Genomic DNA, 19900 nt, shown 5'->3' with positions numbered 1-19900 from the left:
CAGGGAGGTGGTGGAGTCACCCTCACTGGAGGTGTTCAAGGAACATCTGGACGTGGCATTGTGGGACATGGTTTCGTGGGCATGGTGCTGTTGGTTGGTGGTTGGACTTGATGATCTTACAGATCTTTTCCAACCTTAGTGATTCTGTGATTCTGTGAACACACACGCACACACACACGCACACATACACATATGCCCAGAGTTGCAACACAACATGCACCAGCTTTTTTAATACCGATCTCCTCCTCCTGATACCAGTGGGAGGTGAGAAAAGTCCTGTCCATTGAAGATTAATGTCACAGGCTATTAAAGACGAAACACAACTGAAATTAAAAGGTCCAGAGCCATAACAAAATGTAAATGTACCATTGTACTCAAGCATCAGTGATTGCTTAAAAGCCAGAAAAGAGTAAAAAAGAAATTTTATTTGAAAAGGTACAATTTCAGTGGTGCATATGACAAATAATTATATAGTGATGGAACGGAGAAGCTCATTAATAGAAACAGTAGAACTCCAGCTACAAGGGACCAAGCATTTTAAGATGCAGCATCAAATTATCTACACTAATAACAGTCATTGTAAGCTTAATATACATAGTAAGACTATGTTCTTTAATGTTGTTACAGTAAAAGCATTTCATTACAATTAGAATAAGTTCTTTGAATAATCTCACCTCACTGTCTTTTCCTTGTCTAAGAGAAATAGCTGTTCTGAGTCATTTCTTTGAAGATATTTCTTTGATGTTTCTAAAGTGCTTACTGAATTCTATTTAAATTTCAGGTACAACTCCAAAATGTTATTAAAGAAATAAAAAGAAAGGATCTTGAAATAAGAGAGTACAAAAAGAGGAAAAGAGAAATCCAAAAACAGTAAGAAAATAATAATAACAATACATTAGCTAAAAAATTTCTTTTAAAGCAATTTTTATGCAAGTAAAGTGAAATGATAATAATTATTTGTTTCACACCTGTCATTTCTTCAGACTCCAAGGATTTGCTAAAATATATGATGTTATCCAAAATGAAAGGAATAAATGTATAAATTTGGTGCATGCTGCTCAGCAGAAAGAAAGTGAAATAAAAAACCGGATAAAATTGCTAGGAAATGAAACAGAAAATTTAAGGAATATTATTATAACCAAGGAAAGGTGAGTTTTAAGTAAGCTGTAGATAACAATTATAGAAATGTAAGATTAGAAGAACCTTAAGAGATAATCTAGTCCAACTTCAACTATGCCTGTATCATCCTTGATAGTTATTATCCTGATTTTTAAAACCTGATTGAAAGACATTTAGCAGCACCCTTACATAATCTGTTCCAAGTTCTTGTCACCCTAACACTTCACAATTAGCTTGAGCATCACTGCATGGCACGAAGCATTTTTGAAGTTTGTCTGGCTACTGTCTCACTTTCCTGTCCTTTGAAGGGATATAATTGTCATTGCATTCCCTTTGTATTACAGTTCTTGAGCCTCTAGTATCTGCATTATCATGCTATTCATTCAATATGAACAACACTGTTATACTCACACTTGCTTACCCTTAGACAAAAAGAGGTCCAATACATATGTGATTCCATAATAGAGTGGTGCATGGTACTGTGAAATGAGTCACTAGCTAGTAATGCAGCTGTCTAATTATTAAATTAGCGCAAAGCGGGTTTCTTGGCTGAAACTCAAATTGAAGTTTATTGGATAATGTTTATTGCAGATCAAACAAAACATGGTTTCAATTTCCAGGCAATCCTAGTCAAAATGAAAGGTTACAGTCACAACAAAGACAGTGGGTGCATGTGACTTCTATTTTTTCCTAGACCATTATTTAGTCGAGGTGTCTTTTTGCCATCTTTTTGTCATCCTAGTGATGATATTCTGCAGTATAGACAGAAAAACAATGTCTCTGAAATCGTTAATTGGGAAAGTAGGAAGCTAGTGAATAGTTAACTGTGTATGCAAAACAGCACAGCCAAAACTGTGTAGTTTAAAAACAATTTGATTTTCTCAAAACTTTTATTTTTCTGTGCCAAAAAAAATTGCACAGCCAGGCCAAAGAATGCATTCAGGATATATTCACTCTAAGTATATTGTGAATCTCTGTTTTCAAAGTCATGCTGGAGGTAGCTAGACAAGAAGTGGAACTTCAGTGATTTCAGTGATTTTGTCAAGATGCACAAGCTGACATTTTGTGCTAAAATTTTTGAGGCCTTGCCTATTAATTACTGGTGAAAGGAGGGGGAAAAAAAGGCTAAGATGGTTATATATTGTCTAGATAGCAGAAATATGTAATTATTGTAGGTGACCCTACTCCAGTAAAGATCCAACAGGCATTTTGATCTCTGCCAACCTGTATTTGAAACTAGCCAGAGGTACTGAATTATCAGCAATTCTCTTGCCTATGGAAAATATTTTTAATTCCAGTAATAGACCTTAGTATCATAGTATCACTGACTTAACTGCAACCTACACAATTTGGAGGACAGCCAGAGTATCCGTTCAAATAAGAGAAAGGTTTTTCAGAAAATGTTTAGTAACACATTGAATTTCTGCGATACTGTCATGCTTTCAGTCTGAAACTTGTTTTACAGAAGTTTAATTCAATTCAGTAATACTCTGTGGAACTGGAAGGTGCTTACACATACAGGGGAGATAAACCAGAAAGAAGCTTACTGCTTTGCACAGAGTAATTCAGCAATGCAATGATGGAGTCCATGAAGGGAGGCAGAATATTTCATCTGCAGTTCTGTATTTTAACAGGAGACTATGCTTCTCCTTTCACTACCTCTTTTGTATGTTGACGTGAATATCTCCCCAGTGTTGATAAAGTAGTGATACTGGATCAAGAAGTGACACTTACCACAATCAAGTGCAGTAACTCTAAGTTACATGTCATGAGCAAATGAACAATCCGTGTGGCGACAAGAATCTGTATTTTAAGTGGGAGACCATCATCTAGAGGCCAGCAAGGTCGCTGGAAATAATGAGTTCTGTTCTTCATTTTTATGGGTCTATAATGTGATCTTTTCACTGAACTTTCACTGTGATATTTTTCTCATCTGTCAAACAGGGAAACTGATAATTTTCCTTCTTGTGTGAATGTTGTGATAGATGGTTTTATAAACAGTAGATTTGGAGACCTTTGAATCACAACACATTTAAATATCATTCTTTAAATAGAAGGGCAGGATTTCTACACATTAAGACTTTGCATCACAGTTTATGCTTCTGCTCTTGAACTTTATTTCTTATGTCCCCTTGGGCTACCCAGTGGAGAAGAAAAGAACTATAGTGCAGTGCTCTGTTTATAGCATTTTTGGGGGTCATAATCCAGTTCTCTTCAAGCTGGGAAGAGTTTGCAGAGAGAAGCTGTTCTCAGAGAGTCTTTCTCTTCTTGCAACGCTCCTGTGAAGCAGAGTGACATAGGAGATCATTTGTGTATTTGAGGAATTAGTTTAAGCTCTGCTCTTAGTTGCTGAAATTGCTTTCAAATTGAAAGGACTAAAAGCTTTCCTACTTTTCTGTTATGTTGAAGAAAATTGCAGAAACAACGTCTGAAGAATACAAATAATGTAGCAATTACAGACAGTCTCAAAAGTGATTATTACAAAATTGTACAAATCATGCATGAGATGAAAGAAAAGAAAAAGCAACGGTGTCTGGATCTGGAGAGGCTTACCAATACGGTCACCCGCATTGAAGAGGAAAGTGTGCAGCTACGCAAAAAATATGAAAGGGCTATTCAGCAACAAAATGAGAGGTATACATGTAAATTTGATGTAATATAGTGCTTAATTTTTACATTCATGGATCAACAATATTTTTCAATTTACAAGCATTCCAAATTAGGAATACTAGAAGACTGCCTCACTACAATGTTTTGCTAAACAATCTGCCTCACTGCAATGTCAGGGCTGCTTTGCATTACACAGATGTTTTTTCTCCATTGGTGAAGATGTTCATTCTTCAGAACTATTATTAAAAAACATGGTGTATTGGCTACTGAATGCCTTGAGAGCTTGTAGCCTCCTGCTCTGCTTGTGCTTTGTGCGCAGATAAGGTAAAAAAATGCAGAAGATGTAAAGCTCCCTGATCATGTTAATCCATTTTTAAATGGATGCTGTGGAAGGCCAGCCAGAAAGGCTTTTAAAATTATATGAGAGATTAGACCATCCTTTGCAATTTTTTGTTCTCTGATTTTCACATTGTAATTATTTTGTTACCTGTTTAAAATGTTGGCATGATATTAAAATAATTAAAATAATATGTGTGAGACTTTGTACATTTTCCCAGATTATTACTGTCTTTCAAGGTTGCCAGTTATGTTCTTGATTGGAATACACTGAATATGAGTCTTTTTTTTTTTTAATTCTACCTTTTCATTTTTGGGCTTATTGCAGTGGTCTTCTGCTCAGAAATCGAGAAGAAGAACTATGCATTTTATATGAAAAAATAAACATGCAAGAGATGTTGTGTAGAAATGGAGATATTGAGATGCAAGTTATGGATGAAAAGATTAGACTTCTGAAGCTGAAGGTAGCTGAGAAAAAGAGACAGATTAAATTGTGGTTAAACGTGCTCCCAGTGAAGAATGCCCTGGATGCACATCTGGTGGTACTTCAGATACAGGTTGGTGGGAAAGAAAGCCTTTTTTTTGTTTCTATTATTCTGTATTTTAAAACTTAAGGTAATTTCATAGGAAAAAAAAATGTCTGCATGTACAAGGTTTATTAAAACAGAAAGTTCAGTAATACACCTGTCTAGCAAAGCACTGATGCACGCTTGTAACTTCAGATATGTGAGTTTCTATGCTTTTGTGTAACTGGCTGGTACACTTTGTTATGCACATGCCAAACGCTTCCTGGATATGGAATCTCAGCTAACCCGCCCATAGCCTGAAATGTCAGTATGACTAAGCTGGAGAATGGGAGTCATGGGGAAAAAATGGGAATGTAGATAAAATTTGTTAAAACTGTATTGATGGGGGTAGGTGGAGGGGTGGGAGATATACTTAGCTCTTATTCTAAAATAATAACTCAATTCACACTTGACCCTGAGCCTACTCTGGAAACTCTGCTGCCTACAATGATATAATCCACATATAGTTTCTTCTACAAAAAAACAGTGTAAGTTTTAGTTCTAGATACAACATGACATTAAACAACTAACAAACTGCAGTGTTCATCATTGTTTGGGACATTCTTTCCTTGCTTTCTGAAATGGCTCATTTACTTTTGACCTTATCTCCAGATGGTAATTTTTTCCATACATATTCTGTTAGTGTCTGCACAAAATCATGAATTAGGGTGTACCATTGCCATTTGTAACTGCATCGATGGGAGCTGTGACTCACTGTTAAATAGTGCTTGCACTTTCCTGTTACTTCTGGTCTTCTAAAGAAATTGTATGCTCTGCTAAAAGAATAAAATGTTGTATAATACCTTATTCAAATTGTACCCTGAAGAACTTTACAGTGCTGTTACAGATTTAAATGATGAACAGAGGGAGTATGAAAAAATGATGATAGACTAAAGAAAAAAAATATATGTTTTCAGGTAAGGTTTAGAATGACACTGAGAGTCACTGAGTGAAATACAGTAACAAAATGCAGATGATTTTTGTGAACTGACAGAGTCAATCATGAAACATTGATATTTCTGTTCTGCATTCCTAAAACTTTCTCCTTTGTGATGATCGTTCATGTGAAGCCTGAAGTCAACATTAAAGGGAGGCTATTGTTATAGGTGCTTTAAATCTTTTTGCAATATTGACATAAAATTTAAAAGTAGGAAAATACAGAGTGGTGTGATATTACACATGGAGTAGACTTAATAAATGTTCCAAAGTCAGAGAATTTGCAGTGAACAATGGCAAATAAGCAGTTATCAGCCTTTAAAACGTAACCAAATACTGTGGTTACTGAATATTTTGTAGTTCAGACTGACCATTAACCCAGTCATCTCCTTATGCTCAACCATTCTAGCATTAATACTCTTCCTCCCACTGCCAATAGCCATTATGTCTAGTGAGGAACAATTTCAATTTGTTTGGCTTTATCTCCGTGATTTAAATAAAAGCCATAATCCCGAGTCTGGTTGGTTGCCAAATTCAGAATGCTAATTCCTGTACCGATTACAAATTTGGCCCCATGTTGAAATCCAACTCAGCATCTGTTCAGTTATAATGTGCAAAAGCTCTTACGATAATGATTATTTGCACAAGACTTTGACCTGATGTGGTGAATACAGATCTAAATCACTTGTGTTGTCTATGAAACCAACCTCTGACACCAAGGTGAAATCTGAAGTGGTGGTAACGGGAGCTCCCTTTCGACTACCATTTGTCTGTCTTTCAGTTCAGATAATTATAAACACTCAGAGAGAGGATCAGTGCACCACAGGACTATGAAACCTTGATTTCTGTGAGAAGCCCTTAGACCTCCTATAATGGAGACTGTAAATTTTGTTTCTGAGTTCTCCTTTTAGTTTTTCTTTCTTCATTTTGTTGTGACCTTGTGTAGGAGCCAGCGTGCCTAACCTTAACTTTGTGTTAGGAGCCCTCAGAACAAATTATCCAGATAAGTGAACAAGGTCTCTTTATTAATGGAAAGAGTTGGGTGTCTTTGCCTCCAGAGGCAGATGCCGATAACCCTACTTAGGAAGCATGATATTCTTCTTGGAGGGCTTCCTTCTCAAGGCACCTACCTCTCCCCATCGATTGTATAGGAAACTTTGAATCATGTAAGAAGGATGCTTCGAAAGGCTCCTACATTTGAAATACGCTTTAGACCATTTGAATTAGGCAGGCTGAGTCCTGTACCTGCACCTTTTAAATGTTATTCTTCCCTTTTTCCTACCCTTCCTGTCTCCTTAAGTCTTGGGTATTTTTGAGACTTTGTAATCTTATTCTTCTCTGTAATATTTTTCTCCTCTTTGGCATTTCCCAACTTTCCCATTACCCCAGAACTTTTTTCCTTTTTCTCCCTCCATGGGGGAATTAAACATTCTAGTATTGAATGCTGAATGATTTTCCAACAACAGATATCCGTCACTGGTAATTCTTTAAATATATAGTGAGAAATATGTAGTGAGAAATCTGAAAGGAAAAGAAGATCCAGTCTCACAAAATAGAAAAAGTTTCAGTATTTGTTGTTTGTTTGCCTTTGACTGGGATCTTTTGACTTTTTTAGAGACACTGTTTGAATGTAAGTCTCACATATTCTCAACAGCTGCTTTAATCATCACATCATTAGCTGTTCTGAGATAGGGTATCTATTTCTGTTAGAGAAATACCTCTTGGAATAGATGGATGAATGAGTACATTGTATTTAACAGGCTGCAGAAATTGACCCCTTATCTCGGTGGCTGTGGTACCCATTGGGAAGGGGAAAAGCACAGGTCAGGGCTGTGTGCCAATTCAGGAAGAACAAAAATTTCAACTGGGTCTCCTACACTCCTGCACTTCCTTTATCTGACACAAAAAATACCTGGTGAGATTCTAAGGTGGTTTTCCCTGGTGATAAAACTATGTAACTTTTAACTGGGACTGCTCATCAAGGGACTGTTCCCGCTGACTGAAATGACCCATGAAAACTAATCTGCCTTCATGCATCAATGAGAAGTACTTAGCATTAATCATTAATTAGTCCAACACGTAGACCTGCTGAGCTGTCAAGACGCTGTAGATGGGACTTCCATGCCTCAGAGTTCAACTAACGTAACAGGGACCGCAAGTTTCATTGAGGCATTTGGCATCAACATTTATGCAGGTTTTAATACAACCCCATGAAAATCTCCAGACTACATCATTGCAGTCATAGAAAAATAGGGCTAGTAGAGAGAGGAAGAGTTTATCTAGGCAATCCTGCTCCCACTCCAGCATAGGACTGCCTGTCATTCCTGAGAGGGCTAAGCTGTTCTTTCAAACCGCCGCTGGGAAACTCCAGTTGCCCGCACAAGCTATCCCAGTCCTTCTTTAACAGTGGAAAGATTTTGTTAACCGTTAGTCTGTATATTTCTTGCTGCAACATAAGCCTATTGATTTGTATTCTGTCCACTAGGGACATGACAAACAGATCATTCTCTTTCTCCCTGCAAAACATCTCATGTTACTGGAAGAAAGTTAATCACATTCCTCTCCCATCCGTTTGCTGTTACACAACCCTGTTTCTTTCCATCAGCCCTTAACAGATCTTTCTTGGATCATTCTTTTTTTGCCTTTCTTTTATTTTTGGCAACATGGTCTTTATTTTTCTTGAGGTGCAGTGCCTAATATCAGTCCGTGAGAGTGAAAGGATTCATTCAGGCATCTTGCAGGTTATATTTCTGCTTATGTGCCCAGGTACGATGGTAGCCTTTCTTGCAACATGACATATTGATTCATGGTCATGGAAGTGTATGTAACAGCCAGACCCTTTTTTAAAGAAAAGATATCTAAACAGTTGACCTTGATTCTGTATTTGTACAGGTGATTTTTTCTGCCTACAGGTAGTGCCTTGCATTTTTATTTAATATTATCTCTTTGATTCAGATCTTTTTTCAGACCAAGGTAATTTTGAATTTGAATCTCTTCCTCCAAAAGTATTTGCAGTCTCTCTGAGCTTAACCTCGTTCTGCTTATGTAGTACTTACCTTTTATTTTCATCAAGACCCCATTTCCTTAGGTTGTTTATGAGAATGTCATATGAAACAATATTGAAGCTATGAAAAAATCAAGGTGTATGATATTTGTCACACACCTGTTAAATTATCATAGTAAGAAATTGGTTTCGTTTGGCGTGACTCAACATACCTGTGTTGGCTGTTATTCATACCCTTTTTCTTTTATAGCTACTTACAAAGAAAGCTTAAAGATTTGTTCCAGATTTATTCTTCAGAAACTGAAGATAAGTTACCTATAGTTCCATAGCTCCTTTTCCCCCCATTTTTAAAAACAGGTATGATAGTTGCCCTTTTCTGGTACTCTGCATACCTCACCTACCTTCTCTGAAATTTGCAAAACAAGCACCAGATCTCCACTTTTTCAGACCAGTCCCTTTATCTAGGCATGCGTTCCCTCTCATCTGTTCATCCCTCAACAATTCCTTCTGATTGATTACAATCAAACATACAAAAGCCTCTCTTGTAGAGCCTTTTCTATCCCCTGTATCAAATCCACTCCAAAAAACAAGGGATTTTTTTTTGGTTTTAAGACTTAGAATCTCTTAGAACTCAGATAAAGTCTTGTCCAAGGAAAACACTACAAATGAGAAGAAAATAAAGAAAGATGCCTATAGTCACATCACTTAAGCAGACACAGAATAGCGTGGTTATTTTTAAATGTGCTTTGTTTTCCATACTTTTGGATTAGCCTGCATCTAATCACTCCAAATTCATATTGCATTTAACAGCAAGCCTAGTATTTAAGTTTAACATGAAACTTTTAATGGATTTTTTTTCTGGTTTGGACAGTTGCAATAGTCCTTCTTCTCTAAATTAACTATTCAAGCTTGCAAAATTTTACTTGGTGAGCTGTCCCTAATCTCATTACGGTCCCACTGCCTCCAACAAGGCATTTTCAGCTGAGTTAGTGGTTGAGCAATTTGGACCCAGATATGAAACATCACTGGAAGCATACCTCCATCCTGTTGTTTGTGCTGGTCCTGCTCTTACATTCTTCCGCTCTGTGTATTATTGGGCTTGAGTTTTAGTTGTTTAAAATGAAAATAAATCTTTCAGTACCTAGTTGCACACTGAATGGCATTCTTTTTAAACTGAATCATGATTTGACCAGGAAATTGTTCATTACAGTTATTTAAGGTTTTACTTTGCCTGCTCCCAGACAAAGTGTGAAAGAAAGAGCTGCATGATGCTTCTTTTACCAGAAAAAGAAGTGTTGAAGATGAGTGTTCTGGTAATGTTCCATTATCACCCAAGAAGATCTGTCAGTTTTCCCCTTTCCAGTTAAACATGACTTGTTAACTTCCAGTGAACAAACCCCATCCCTGTAGCAACATCTAAGCATTTACTTTGTCCTTTTGCTGACTGCTCATAACTTTAAGAGCCAGTGATCACTTATTTCCTTAATAACATCATCACCTGCAACTGATGGTTAGCATTTATAGCAACTTGAATCATGTTATGTTAGAGCTAATAGATCAAGGTTGGAGTGACAACGCACTGACAGATGGCCAGGTGCATATCAAAGCACAAATCCCCACCACTGTCAGTCCTGCAAGTCCAAACATGAAGAAATGGTCCCAGTCACTCCTTCAGTGAGTATTTATGCAAAACCTGGCTGTCCATCAGCGTATTCTGGGAAGCATTATTCCATGGGAACACCTCACATCGGAAAGGTCAGGGAACACCTGCCTCTGTGGGTCCCGGGAGTACCACATCGCTCAGTGTCACCACTGAGTCACTTCAGGACATGTGCCTGGGAACTTTAACATAGAAAACTTGGATGCCTACAGGGATGAGACCTTTAGCGTTACCAGCAGGGAAGTGGGACTTTCAGATTTAACTTGCAACCAAACTGTCAGGCACTTGTATCCTTCCTACATCCCTAAATGGATCCTGGGGGTCAAACAGAAGATTGTAGGGAATAAAGGAAGACCCTCCCCACCTCAAACATTTGGTGTATTCCTGAGGATAAAAAAAAGTAGCCTGAGGACAAAGCAGTGGGTGAGACTCAATTTCTAGCAGACAGCAGGGTTTGCTTCCGTCCTGCAACTGTCACACCATTGTCTCCTTTAAAAAAAATTAAAAATGGCTCGTAATCCTTTGTATTAACCCCTCTCCCCACCCCAGCACAAGGAAATCTTGTCTGTTAGCATTGAGAAAGTCTGCAGGGACATGCTCCCGGGGTGAGTCCCAGAGGAGCCCCAGGTGCCCACCACTGCCCCTGCACAGCTGCCTCCGGCACTGGAGGTGTCAGCTCAGCCGGGCTGCAGAGACCGGGGGAGAGGGGAGGGAAGCTGGTGCCGGTGGGGCCTCCCACCCTTCCTGGTGCTCCTCTCCCTCCTCGGGACGGAGCCGTAGCTGTGGTGGGTCTCAGCTCGCTGCCCAGCCCCAGGGGCTGCGGTCCATCCCCCTGCCTACTAAGAGTGGCTGCGGAGGGTGGCCCTGAGCCCACCCTGCTATGGCCCGAAGGACGTGATTTGGTACAAACTGTCTGCGGCTTTTCATCCAGGCCACCAGCAGAAGCTGAAGAGGCTATCAGCCCCTGGGACAGCCTTTTTCTGACTTACCAAACACGTGATGAAAATCATCTTCTAGTCCAGGGCTCTTGTTGTCATACCCGGTGCCTCAGAGAAAAAGCTTCTTCCATGTGGCAGCGTTATGTATAATTTCAGGTGGTTGTGTTGCATGTGGAGAAGGAGTCAAAGGAACAGCATTCGAGACAGTTAAACCATAAGATGAAACTGATTTGTATTTGTGCATTAAAGGCATGACCTTCTGTGACAGTCTACTGTTTTTTCAAATTCCTGTTCATTAGCAATAGGACAGGAGAATGATGTATGTCCACCTCTGGTTTCATACAGAAATGTTTCTCAGTGTTTGACCAATATAGTTTTGCTTAGTCCTACACCACCCGAGCACCCCAAACGTCTCCCAGCAAAGCTGGAGTCTTGCTTCCAAGCCCAGGAGTTGGCAGTGCAGCCACCCCAGCTGCTTTGGTGTAGTTCTCCTGGTGTAAATCAGACACACTGCGACCTTCCATTTCTGGTCAGGTAGTAATAATGGGGCTTTGGCTTCTTGTCTGAAAAAATAACCGTTGTGGCTTTTTGTTTGCTAGTATTTCCAGTGCAAGGACAGGATTAAACAGGTGGAGGAAATCTTTGCTGACCCCGCAAATGAGAGTAGAAAGCGAGACTTAGGAGGGAAGGACCCGTCTCCACCTGAGCTGCTAAAAAAGATTGAGCAGGTAACATCACTTATCATGTCACAATCTCTCCCACTGTAATTGACCTCTTTTAGAAAAAGCGAATGGTATCTTTTAGTTTTATAATAAACTTCCTGTAAGAGGAATTAAAATAATTATGATTGGCTAATTGGAAGTCCAGCCCAGCTCCTGCTTTCCAGGACAACTGGCTGTGGGACATTTTGACTTCCTCCTACAAAGGCTGGAGCGGTGGCGAAGAACATGGGCTCTGTGCGGAATACCTGGCTCCGCAGCATCCTCTGCTAGCTGGCCTGTTTGCATCATTGGCACTTCAGTGCAGATCCTTCTGCTTCACTACGGGAAGGCACAGAAAAGGCAGCAGAGGGAAATAAATGCAAAATAAACAACTGCTAATGAATGAACTTGTCATTCCACTAGCCATTCCACCGCAATGCTCAGGCTGTGAGCTGGAGGCAGTCCCACTACCCTCTTAACAAAGTCTGCATATGTTACATAGGATCAAACATCCTTTGCAGGGTTTGGTTGTACTGCTTCGTTTCCATGCTGAACAGGGAGCGACAGAACAGGTCTTCATGGAAGGGGCAGCCAGGCCAGCCAAGCAGCTGCACGCCTGACTGCAGCATCGCCGACGGCTGCCAGAGAAGTCTTCAAAATGAAGCATTAGGTCCAATATAAAATCCAATGTCAGGGCACCTCCTGTATGGCATATGGGGGGAAGGTAAAGGAATGGAATGAGCAACCATGGTATTTTCTTAGATATTCTTGTTTGTCCCTTTTATAGGGGCACAAAACTCCCCCCACTGTATTTAGTGTTTGGGGAGGATTCACACAGGGCTGTGAAGGTATTAGGGTACCGGTGCGCTTGAAGCAGTACACACCTAAGTTCTCCTTTTGAAATCGAGTTTGTAAGGATTTACCATGAACGCTTCTGCTTGAAGTACTTGAGCTTTTTGCTTTACTGTCCCATATTCCTTGACAGGAGGGAGCTCTGCATAGCCAAGCAGGCTACAACACAGCCCACTATTACCAACCTGCACATTAAAAAGCAGGGTTCCTTGGAGTCATGAGAGAAGTTTAAATGTTCTCTTTCAATCTCCTTGTGATTTTGATGTCCTTTTAGTTGCACATACCTTCTTTCTTAGTCTTTGGAGCCCATACTTTCTTTTTTTTTTTTTTTTTAGCAGCAGGAGGGAAAAGTTATTTAAAGCAAAAGCTGAAACCTTCTTTTTATGGCATGACTCAAGGAACCAGAAGGTGAAAAAAAAAAAAAAATCACTAGAAAAAAACCATTGCTTTCAAGAAAATGACAGCAAGGCAGTAATAATGCTGGTGTAATGCCTGCCCCTCAACAGGGCCCAGTCTGATACAGAACTGAACAACTGACAGTAACCAACTGAACCAACTTTGGCCTGATACGTGGCAGAGAGGGTGAAAACTTTGAGAAAACTGATGGTGAAGTGATTATTTATGTCTGTTCACCAGCATTATTTCAGCAGCTCTCGAAGCAATCACAGGAATACCTTGTGTTGCACCTTCCCCTGTCATTTACGTACACACCCGATATACTGCTTCTCACTGCAGCTAGAGGTAGAGCTGGTGCAGAAAGAGGCGAAGTTGCTGGAGACAGATTTTCTCTACGAGCACGTTTCCCGGCTGACAGACAGAATCCGTGCCACGGCAGAGAATGGGAAGCAGGAGACACTGCTGTTAGCTACGAGGGTAAGAAAGGCATTGCACGCTCTGCTTGCTGGCCTGTATGAAATGAAATATCTGGGCAAGAGGTAAGATGACTCACATGCAAATTACAAAAGTGGCTGGAAATAGTGATAGGCAAATCATATGTTAGTCTTCAGAAATCATAGACATTTAGTAGTAACGGTAATATAGACATAGTGAGAGCATTAGGTGAGTGTACCTTCTTTTTGAGAGTTGCACCATAAATAGTACCTTTCACCAAAATATAGGATTACTTATTTTTCAGGTAGGTGCTTAGAAACTTGGTAGAATCCTCCTTTTGCATGTGTACTTAACAGCCCTTCCACTACAAACACATCAAAGGCTAAAAAGAAATAGGGAAAAGCCAGGTAAGTTCTACTCCAACATATAAAAAGAGAAACTTGATATCTGGCTCAAAGTTTCTTTGTTATTTAGGTAGCGAGAACCAAACAAGAAAGAAATATAATTTTCAATATAGTTACTTTTATATAATTATAGCTATTTCCTTTTAACTGCCAGTAATATTGTTTAGGAAAGAGCAAAAATCTTCTCACCTCCACCTCCTTAACAAAAAAGCTCCAAGTGGAGCAGAGCTGAGTGAAAGAGAGAAGAAAAATGCAATGTAATTATTGTAAAACAAGGCCAGGGTTGATTTTTTTTTCTTAGGTGTTGGGTTTGGCACTCAGAAAGGCTTAAATCACAACACATCTTTATAGCAGCAAATCTTTAGTTTTCCACAGACAGAGAAATAACATGGCTGTTACTTGGGTTTGTGAAATTATGGCCACTAGCTAATAAATAACTGTAAAAATCGCAGCGTGCCAAAAGTTACATTCACAAGTGCTCTGACTCTCCTCTATTAGTCACTTTAAAAGGAGTATTTAAGTTTTGTTGGGCTTTTTTTGTTTAAATCATCTGCAGTCAGACTCAAGGATTCCTGTCCCATTCCTTTTCTGTTCGTCCCCCTGCCAAGGGTAACTTCACAACCCACAGTCCCACTGTGTCCACATTGTCACTCAATTACCTTGTAGGGATCAGGCTTATTACACTTACATTACGAAGTTAATTGTGCACAGGATCAGTTGGAATCTGGGTTTAACACCTGCCTCTGAGTGCAACAGGAGTTGTGCTATTCAGCTGAAAAAGGCAGGAAATAAATACAAACTTTTCTGTGTCTTGTACTGAAGTAAATGTGACTTCTATGCTGCCAGTTTCTGTGGTTTCAAGCGTATGCAGAGGCACACATCCTGTTTCATTAAGTCATTTTCAAGTATTGAACTGGTTTTAAAAACTGAGTCAAGTTGGACTTGTTTTTACATAATACTTACCTAAGTGTCATGCCCAGTAAGTTAGGGCTTCCCTTTAGACACTAAGATGTAGTTGTTACTTATTCCAGACAAATGAACTGCAGAAGAAGATAAAGGACAGAACCCAGAAGACTATGGCTGTTGTTGCAGAGCTATCCATGAAGCAAGCACTTGCCATTAAACTCCAGCAGGAAATGAGAGACAAAGAACAATTTTTGATGACTGTTTCATCAAGGATCGATCAAGGCCTTCCTCCTCCCAAAGAAACAGAAAATGAATGGTTGAAGATATTACGCAATGAGAAGATGCATAGAGAAGCAGCTGAAGTCAGAGCTAAAGTAAGTTTTTGCCATACGTTGCCATCAGGTCTTCAGCCCCATCTTTTTGCTGCTCTAGCTTGTTTTTCTGAAAGAGCTGTACTAGCTCACTGCGTAGCTGTTGGCTGCCAAACACGGAGCTCCAGGAGTCAGCAGAGATGGTGGTATAGACAGAACTACAAAAGTGGTACATTGCGGGTTTGTGGAGCTTTAACTGTAGTTGGACACACTGGTTATTGAATCTTAACAAGAGAATACACTAAAAGGCAGACTTACCTTCAATTATGAAAGTAATTTGTGTGACCATGTTTTGGAATGATGGGTGAGACAGTCAATCAGAGAAGGACTGCTTTCCATTTGATTTCAAGGTAAAGCTGCAGAAGGTGGGGTGTGGGTTCAGGACAAATAAGTTTAGCATCTTCCACATACCAGATGCAGTGAACATCAGAAGCAGCAAGAAATGAGGTTGCTGGGCAAGACACGGAGGGCAGGCAGGGCAGCTTATCAACTAGTGCTTCAAATTATACCCTGCTGGATACTATGCCTCCATAGTTGAGACCATCAGTGATCCCTGAGCAAATTGCTCCCAGAGGAAAAAAAAAGTAGTATAAAAATTAGATGTGCATACTGAGGGAACTCTTGCTGATCGGTAATTAGCTTTGCTATATGAATCCTTTAGCTGATCACTCCGAAGGAATCTGATAGGTGCACAAAGCTGGGAGAGGAATACACTGTGCATACACTTCAAAAACTTGAAGTCACGTAGAACTGCTGCAGCAAAACTGGTTTACAGTAAGAAACTTCCCCGTCATTAACACTTCTGCTCACACTGTGACTCAGTTTCCTTTCAGTGCTGCGGATACAAGCTCACTGCAGTAACTGTATCGAGAAACAGCTGCTGTCAGCCTAAATAGAGCCATGTTTTGGAGCATCGCAACTATTATTTTGTTCTTGAGATGTTCTGTGCACGCTTATTACAACTTTTATAAGTTCATCTAATCTGTTTTCTTCGCAAACAACAAAAGCATTACAGGCTTAAACTGTATACTATTTAAAAAGAAACTCACACCTACACGGTCAATAACTCATGCTTTCCTTTCAATGAACAGTTAACACCTCTCTGGGTTTTGTGGTTTGCTAAGGACTAGACTAATGGTGTTACCTTTGTTAGGCATTCTGTACGTTGGCTCAGGAGAGTACTGGAGTTTTAAAGCATATAATCGCTAAGTGATCAAAATGTGTTTCTTTCACAGCATGCTGCAGAAGAGGAACAAGCCGCTCCCGGCTGTGTCTGCACGACAGCTGAACAACGCCCAACTGCCTATATCCCAGATGATGAATACAGTCTCCCATTGCCACGGCCCTATGGTGCTCTGGCTCCTTTCAAACCAAGTGAACCTGGTTCAAATATGAGACACTTCAGAAAACCTATTGTAAAGCCAATTGAAATCTGAACAGACAGCACCTAAAGCAGCAGAGGCCATTACTGAATCTCTAGGGTCAATAGCATTTACACTGCACTGAAGGAATGTCCATCAGTGTCTAGCCAAATTCCATATGAAAACAAAAGTATTGATAGTGCCAGAAGCATAGCTAAATAGTCAGCGATACAAGTTCCCTTCTCCTGGCTAGGAGGAGCCTGGTATCCCAAATGCAGTGCAGTATTTTAAAATGTTAAGAAAAATGAGTGATATTCATACAACGCTTATTTTTTTTCCAGGTAAAGTTTTATATTATAAAACATAATCAGATGCAATATTTCATTAAAAAGGTTAGAAAATCTTCTCCTGTTATTAATATAATATGAACAAAGTCCCCGCTGCTTATACAAATACACGAAGACAGCTTTCTGCAGCCTGGGGTTGGAGTTTACGCTTGCCAGACAAATTTTAATTATATTGAGAAAAATATTCCTTCCCTCTATGCAGTTACTGAGAAGGCTACAACTCTTGCTTCACTGACGACAATGACAAGGGAATGACCACGAACTTGCCAAGTCACCCCTCAGAACTGGATCTTTTTATTTCACTGGTTAGGAACAGGAAACATCAGTGGAAACTGCTCAGAGAGATACTGAAAACCTCCAAATTCTGTCAGATTGTCAATCAGTTTCACTAGTTTTAATAGTCTGAAACTTTGACAGAGTTATTTTTAAATCCAATAAAGGCTGCAGAAATCCTACATATCAGCACTGAATGTTTTTTCTCTGCATAGCAAACCACTATTACTATTTTAAATTGATGTCACAGTTCAGAACATAAAAAAACCAACACTGGTTCAGTTATATATAAATAAAAGTTGAAAATTAAGGAAAAACAATCTCCATCATTTCTGTTTGAAGCTGAGGTTTGAACTGTAACACTACAAGTTGTAAGGAAAGAATTAAGTAAAACACTGTCCAAGCCACCGTTAAGGTAAATTTCTGAAGAACTTTTTTCTTATCCTGTATTGCTTACAATATATTATACATATCTTAAAAAAACAAAACAAAACCCTGTTACAGGCACTTTAAGAAGATTATATTTTGTGCTAATTACAAAACTGAATATATTAGAATCCAACTCTAAAGGCAGAAGTACCATAAGATAACACATGACCACCACAAGGAATTAATACAGCATTACTGATGCATTATATACAGAGACTGACTCATCATTTGTTATCACCTGCTCTACATAAACACACCAAGAAATCATTTTATTAATCTAAATGAGTAAACAGTTACTGTTTTCTTGTTACTGTACAATACAACTGGACTACCTTTTTCAGGATTGTCTATCTTGTTAAAATAATTGATCTTAATACCAATTTTCACAGCATGTTTTGATACCTGCTGCACTTCCACTTACTTCAGCACTTCAACATGAAACAATGAAACCACAGATATCTTTCATTGGAAACCTGGGTTTGTGTCAGATGAATTTCTCTAGGATTTATCTAGAAGTCAGTGATTTCAGCAAACAACATTTAAACTTAAACACAAAAAAAAGTTGGTTGCATACTTCTGCGTGAATACTTTTATGTAAGAGTACCACAGTTAGGTTTCTTCAACAGCATGTTATTTCAGGAATATTTGAGGCCCAAGAGTGTCATAGTGTGTTTGAGTGCTGTTTCCTCTACAAATCTTACATTAATGTGATCTTGTTCTTCATATGGATGCACACCTAGAAAAACATTGTGAGAAAGTTATTTAAAACATCGTAAGTGTTCTTGTACACTTAATCCTACAGTCCATTAAACATCTTCTCATCTACAATACTGAAAGATAAGGTAATAGATGGACCTGTGTTTTTATTTACACAAAATACCTACAGTTTTCAGTGGAGTCATCTGAATGCTCATCCATGGCAGAAACTTTCCTGTTAATGGGGTACCAGTAAACAACCGACCATCTCTGGAGGCCGCTAGGGACTTCGTACTAATTCTACACTGGAGATCCAAAACAAGATTTAAGCACAGTGGCTATGTTTGTTCCAGTACATAAAATGCACCAGGGCATGTTCTTATATGCTTCTATATGGTTTAACTCCTTTTCCTCCCCAAATGGGTGATATCCATACATGGACAATCCTGTTTTAGCCTTCAGGTCCTTATCCTGAATTTATGTTGTTTATTATTATAGGCACAGCCCGTGACGCTAAGAAGTATAATGCTTCCCTTAATGCACCTTGCTTTTTCAGTGGAATTCAAAATCTTCAGATGCTTAGGTTCACTGTATGAAGCAAGTGCCCTAACCAACTTGAATTTAATTTCAAAAAAAGAACAGCATTGAAATAAAAAGTGCCTGGTGCTTCAGAGCACCTCCTAACCTAGTGATCTGGGTACTGTTTTCTGAGGTGGAAGATCTGATTTTGGTTGCCTCTTAGCCACCATACTGTATAAATAAGGAACAAGCCCTTCTCCCCATTTGAACACAGAATAACAGCTACCACCATGTTGTACGTGAACCTTGTTTCACTACATGTGTTCTGAAAAATGCAAATTTGCCAATTGGATTCAACACACAGAGGATTTGGATGAAGGGATATGCAGCGAAGAAGCCCCCTGACAATTCCCATCAACAGAAAGATGACCAAACCTACGTGTTCAGACAGCGAGTTTTAGAACTCAGTTATATCAATAGAGTCAGGATACAGCTGAGCGTGAGCATCAAAGGGTAACAATTATTGGTCTTCCAAAGCACAGAACGAACATTACCTTGATTCTCTATCTCTGCCAGAATATTAGTCAGGTAGTTAAGTGGCAAAAACTCTACAGGTACTGAGACTCTCTCAGGGATAGGCCTGCTACACTGTAAGGGAGAATATTGCAGGTTAGTTCACAAAGTCGCACAGTGCCAAGTTTCAGTGTTACCTTTAGTGTGTTACAGTCAACAGAAAGGTCAGGAATCTCAACGCTGTCAAAGCAGAAGATTTAAAAAAAATGTCCTATGTGCTCTTACCCGCCTGTGCCCCAGCTTCTCAAGCAAAAGTTTCACATACTTCCGTGCAATTAAATTAGCATTTATTGGATGATTCCAAAACTGGTGGACCTTCTGACCAAGAGCCTAGTAAGCAAAAAAACAAAAGCCAAAAACCTGAGAACATAAACACAGGACAGTGGAAACTTAGGAGGGAGAAAAGGAGGAAAAACATGGAAACAAAATCCAGGCCGTAACATAGACTGCTTTACTGCTTTGCTTTCA

The 19900-nt window shown here is 39.3% G+C and overlaps 2 protein-coding genes across 4 annotated transcripts in view; one reads left to right on the top strand and one right to left on the bottom strand.

Moving 5' to 3' along the window:
• CCDC146 (coiled-coil domain containing 146) overlaps positions 1–16670 on the top strand; it is a 76012-nt gene extending 59342 nt beyond the window's left edge. Inside the window, exons 11-18 of the mRNA XM_059817158.1 lie at positions 782–870; positions 984–1148; positions 3529–3753; positions 4394–4622; positions 11769–11897; positions 13458–13595; positions 14989–15237; positions 16470–16670. Coding sequence (XP_059673141.1) covers positions 782–870; positions 984–1148; positions 3529–3753; positions 4394–4622; positions 11769–11897; positions 13458–13595; positions 14989–15237; positions 16470–16670 — 1425 coding nt within the window. The remainder of the gene's footprint in view (positions 1–781; positions 871–983; positions 1149–3528; positions 3754–4393; positions 4623–11768; positions 11898–13457; positions 13596–14988; positions 15238–16469) is intronic.
• A 277-nt stretch (positions 16671–16947) lies between these two features.
• Positions 16948–19900, bottom strand: part of GSAP (gamma-secretase activating protein) — a 47238-nt gene continuing 44285 nt past the window's right edge. For 2 of the 3 annotated variants that reach the window (XM_059816177.1, XM_059816178.1), the window contains 3 exons: positions 19658–19762; positions 19414–19507; positions 16948–18380 (listed from right to left, as the gene is read on the bottom strand). In XM_059816177.1, coding sequence (XP_059672160.1) covers positions 18280–18380; positions 19414–19507; positions 19658–19762 — 300 coding nt within the window. In that variant the 3' untranslated portion in view covers positions 16948–18279. The remainder of the gene's footprint in view (positions 18381–19413; positions 19508–19657; positions 19763–19900) is intronic. The other variant, XM_059816179.1, reaches the window with a different exon arrangement.

This window comes from Gavia stellata, chromosome 4 (assembly GCF_030936135.1).
Source record: "Gavia stellata isolate bGavSte3 chromosome 4, bGavSte3.hap2, whole genome shotgun sequence".
Taxonomy (NCBI): domain Eukaryota; kingdom Metazoa; phylum Chordata; class Aves; order Gaviiformes; family Gaviidae; genus Gavia; species Gavia stellata.
Note: the sequence above shows the minus strand (reverse complement) of the source record. Positions and strands in the feature narration are given on the sequence as shown.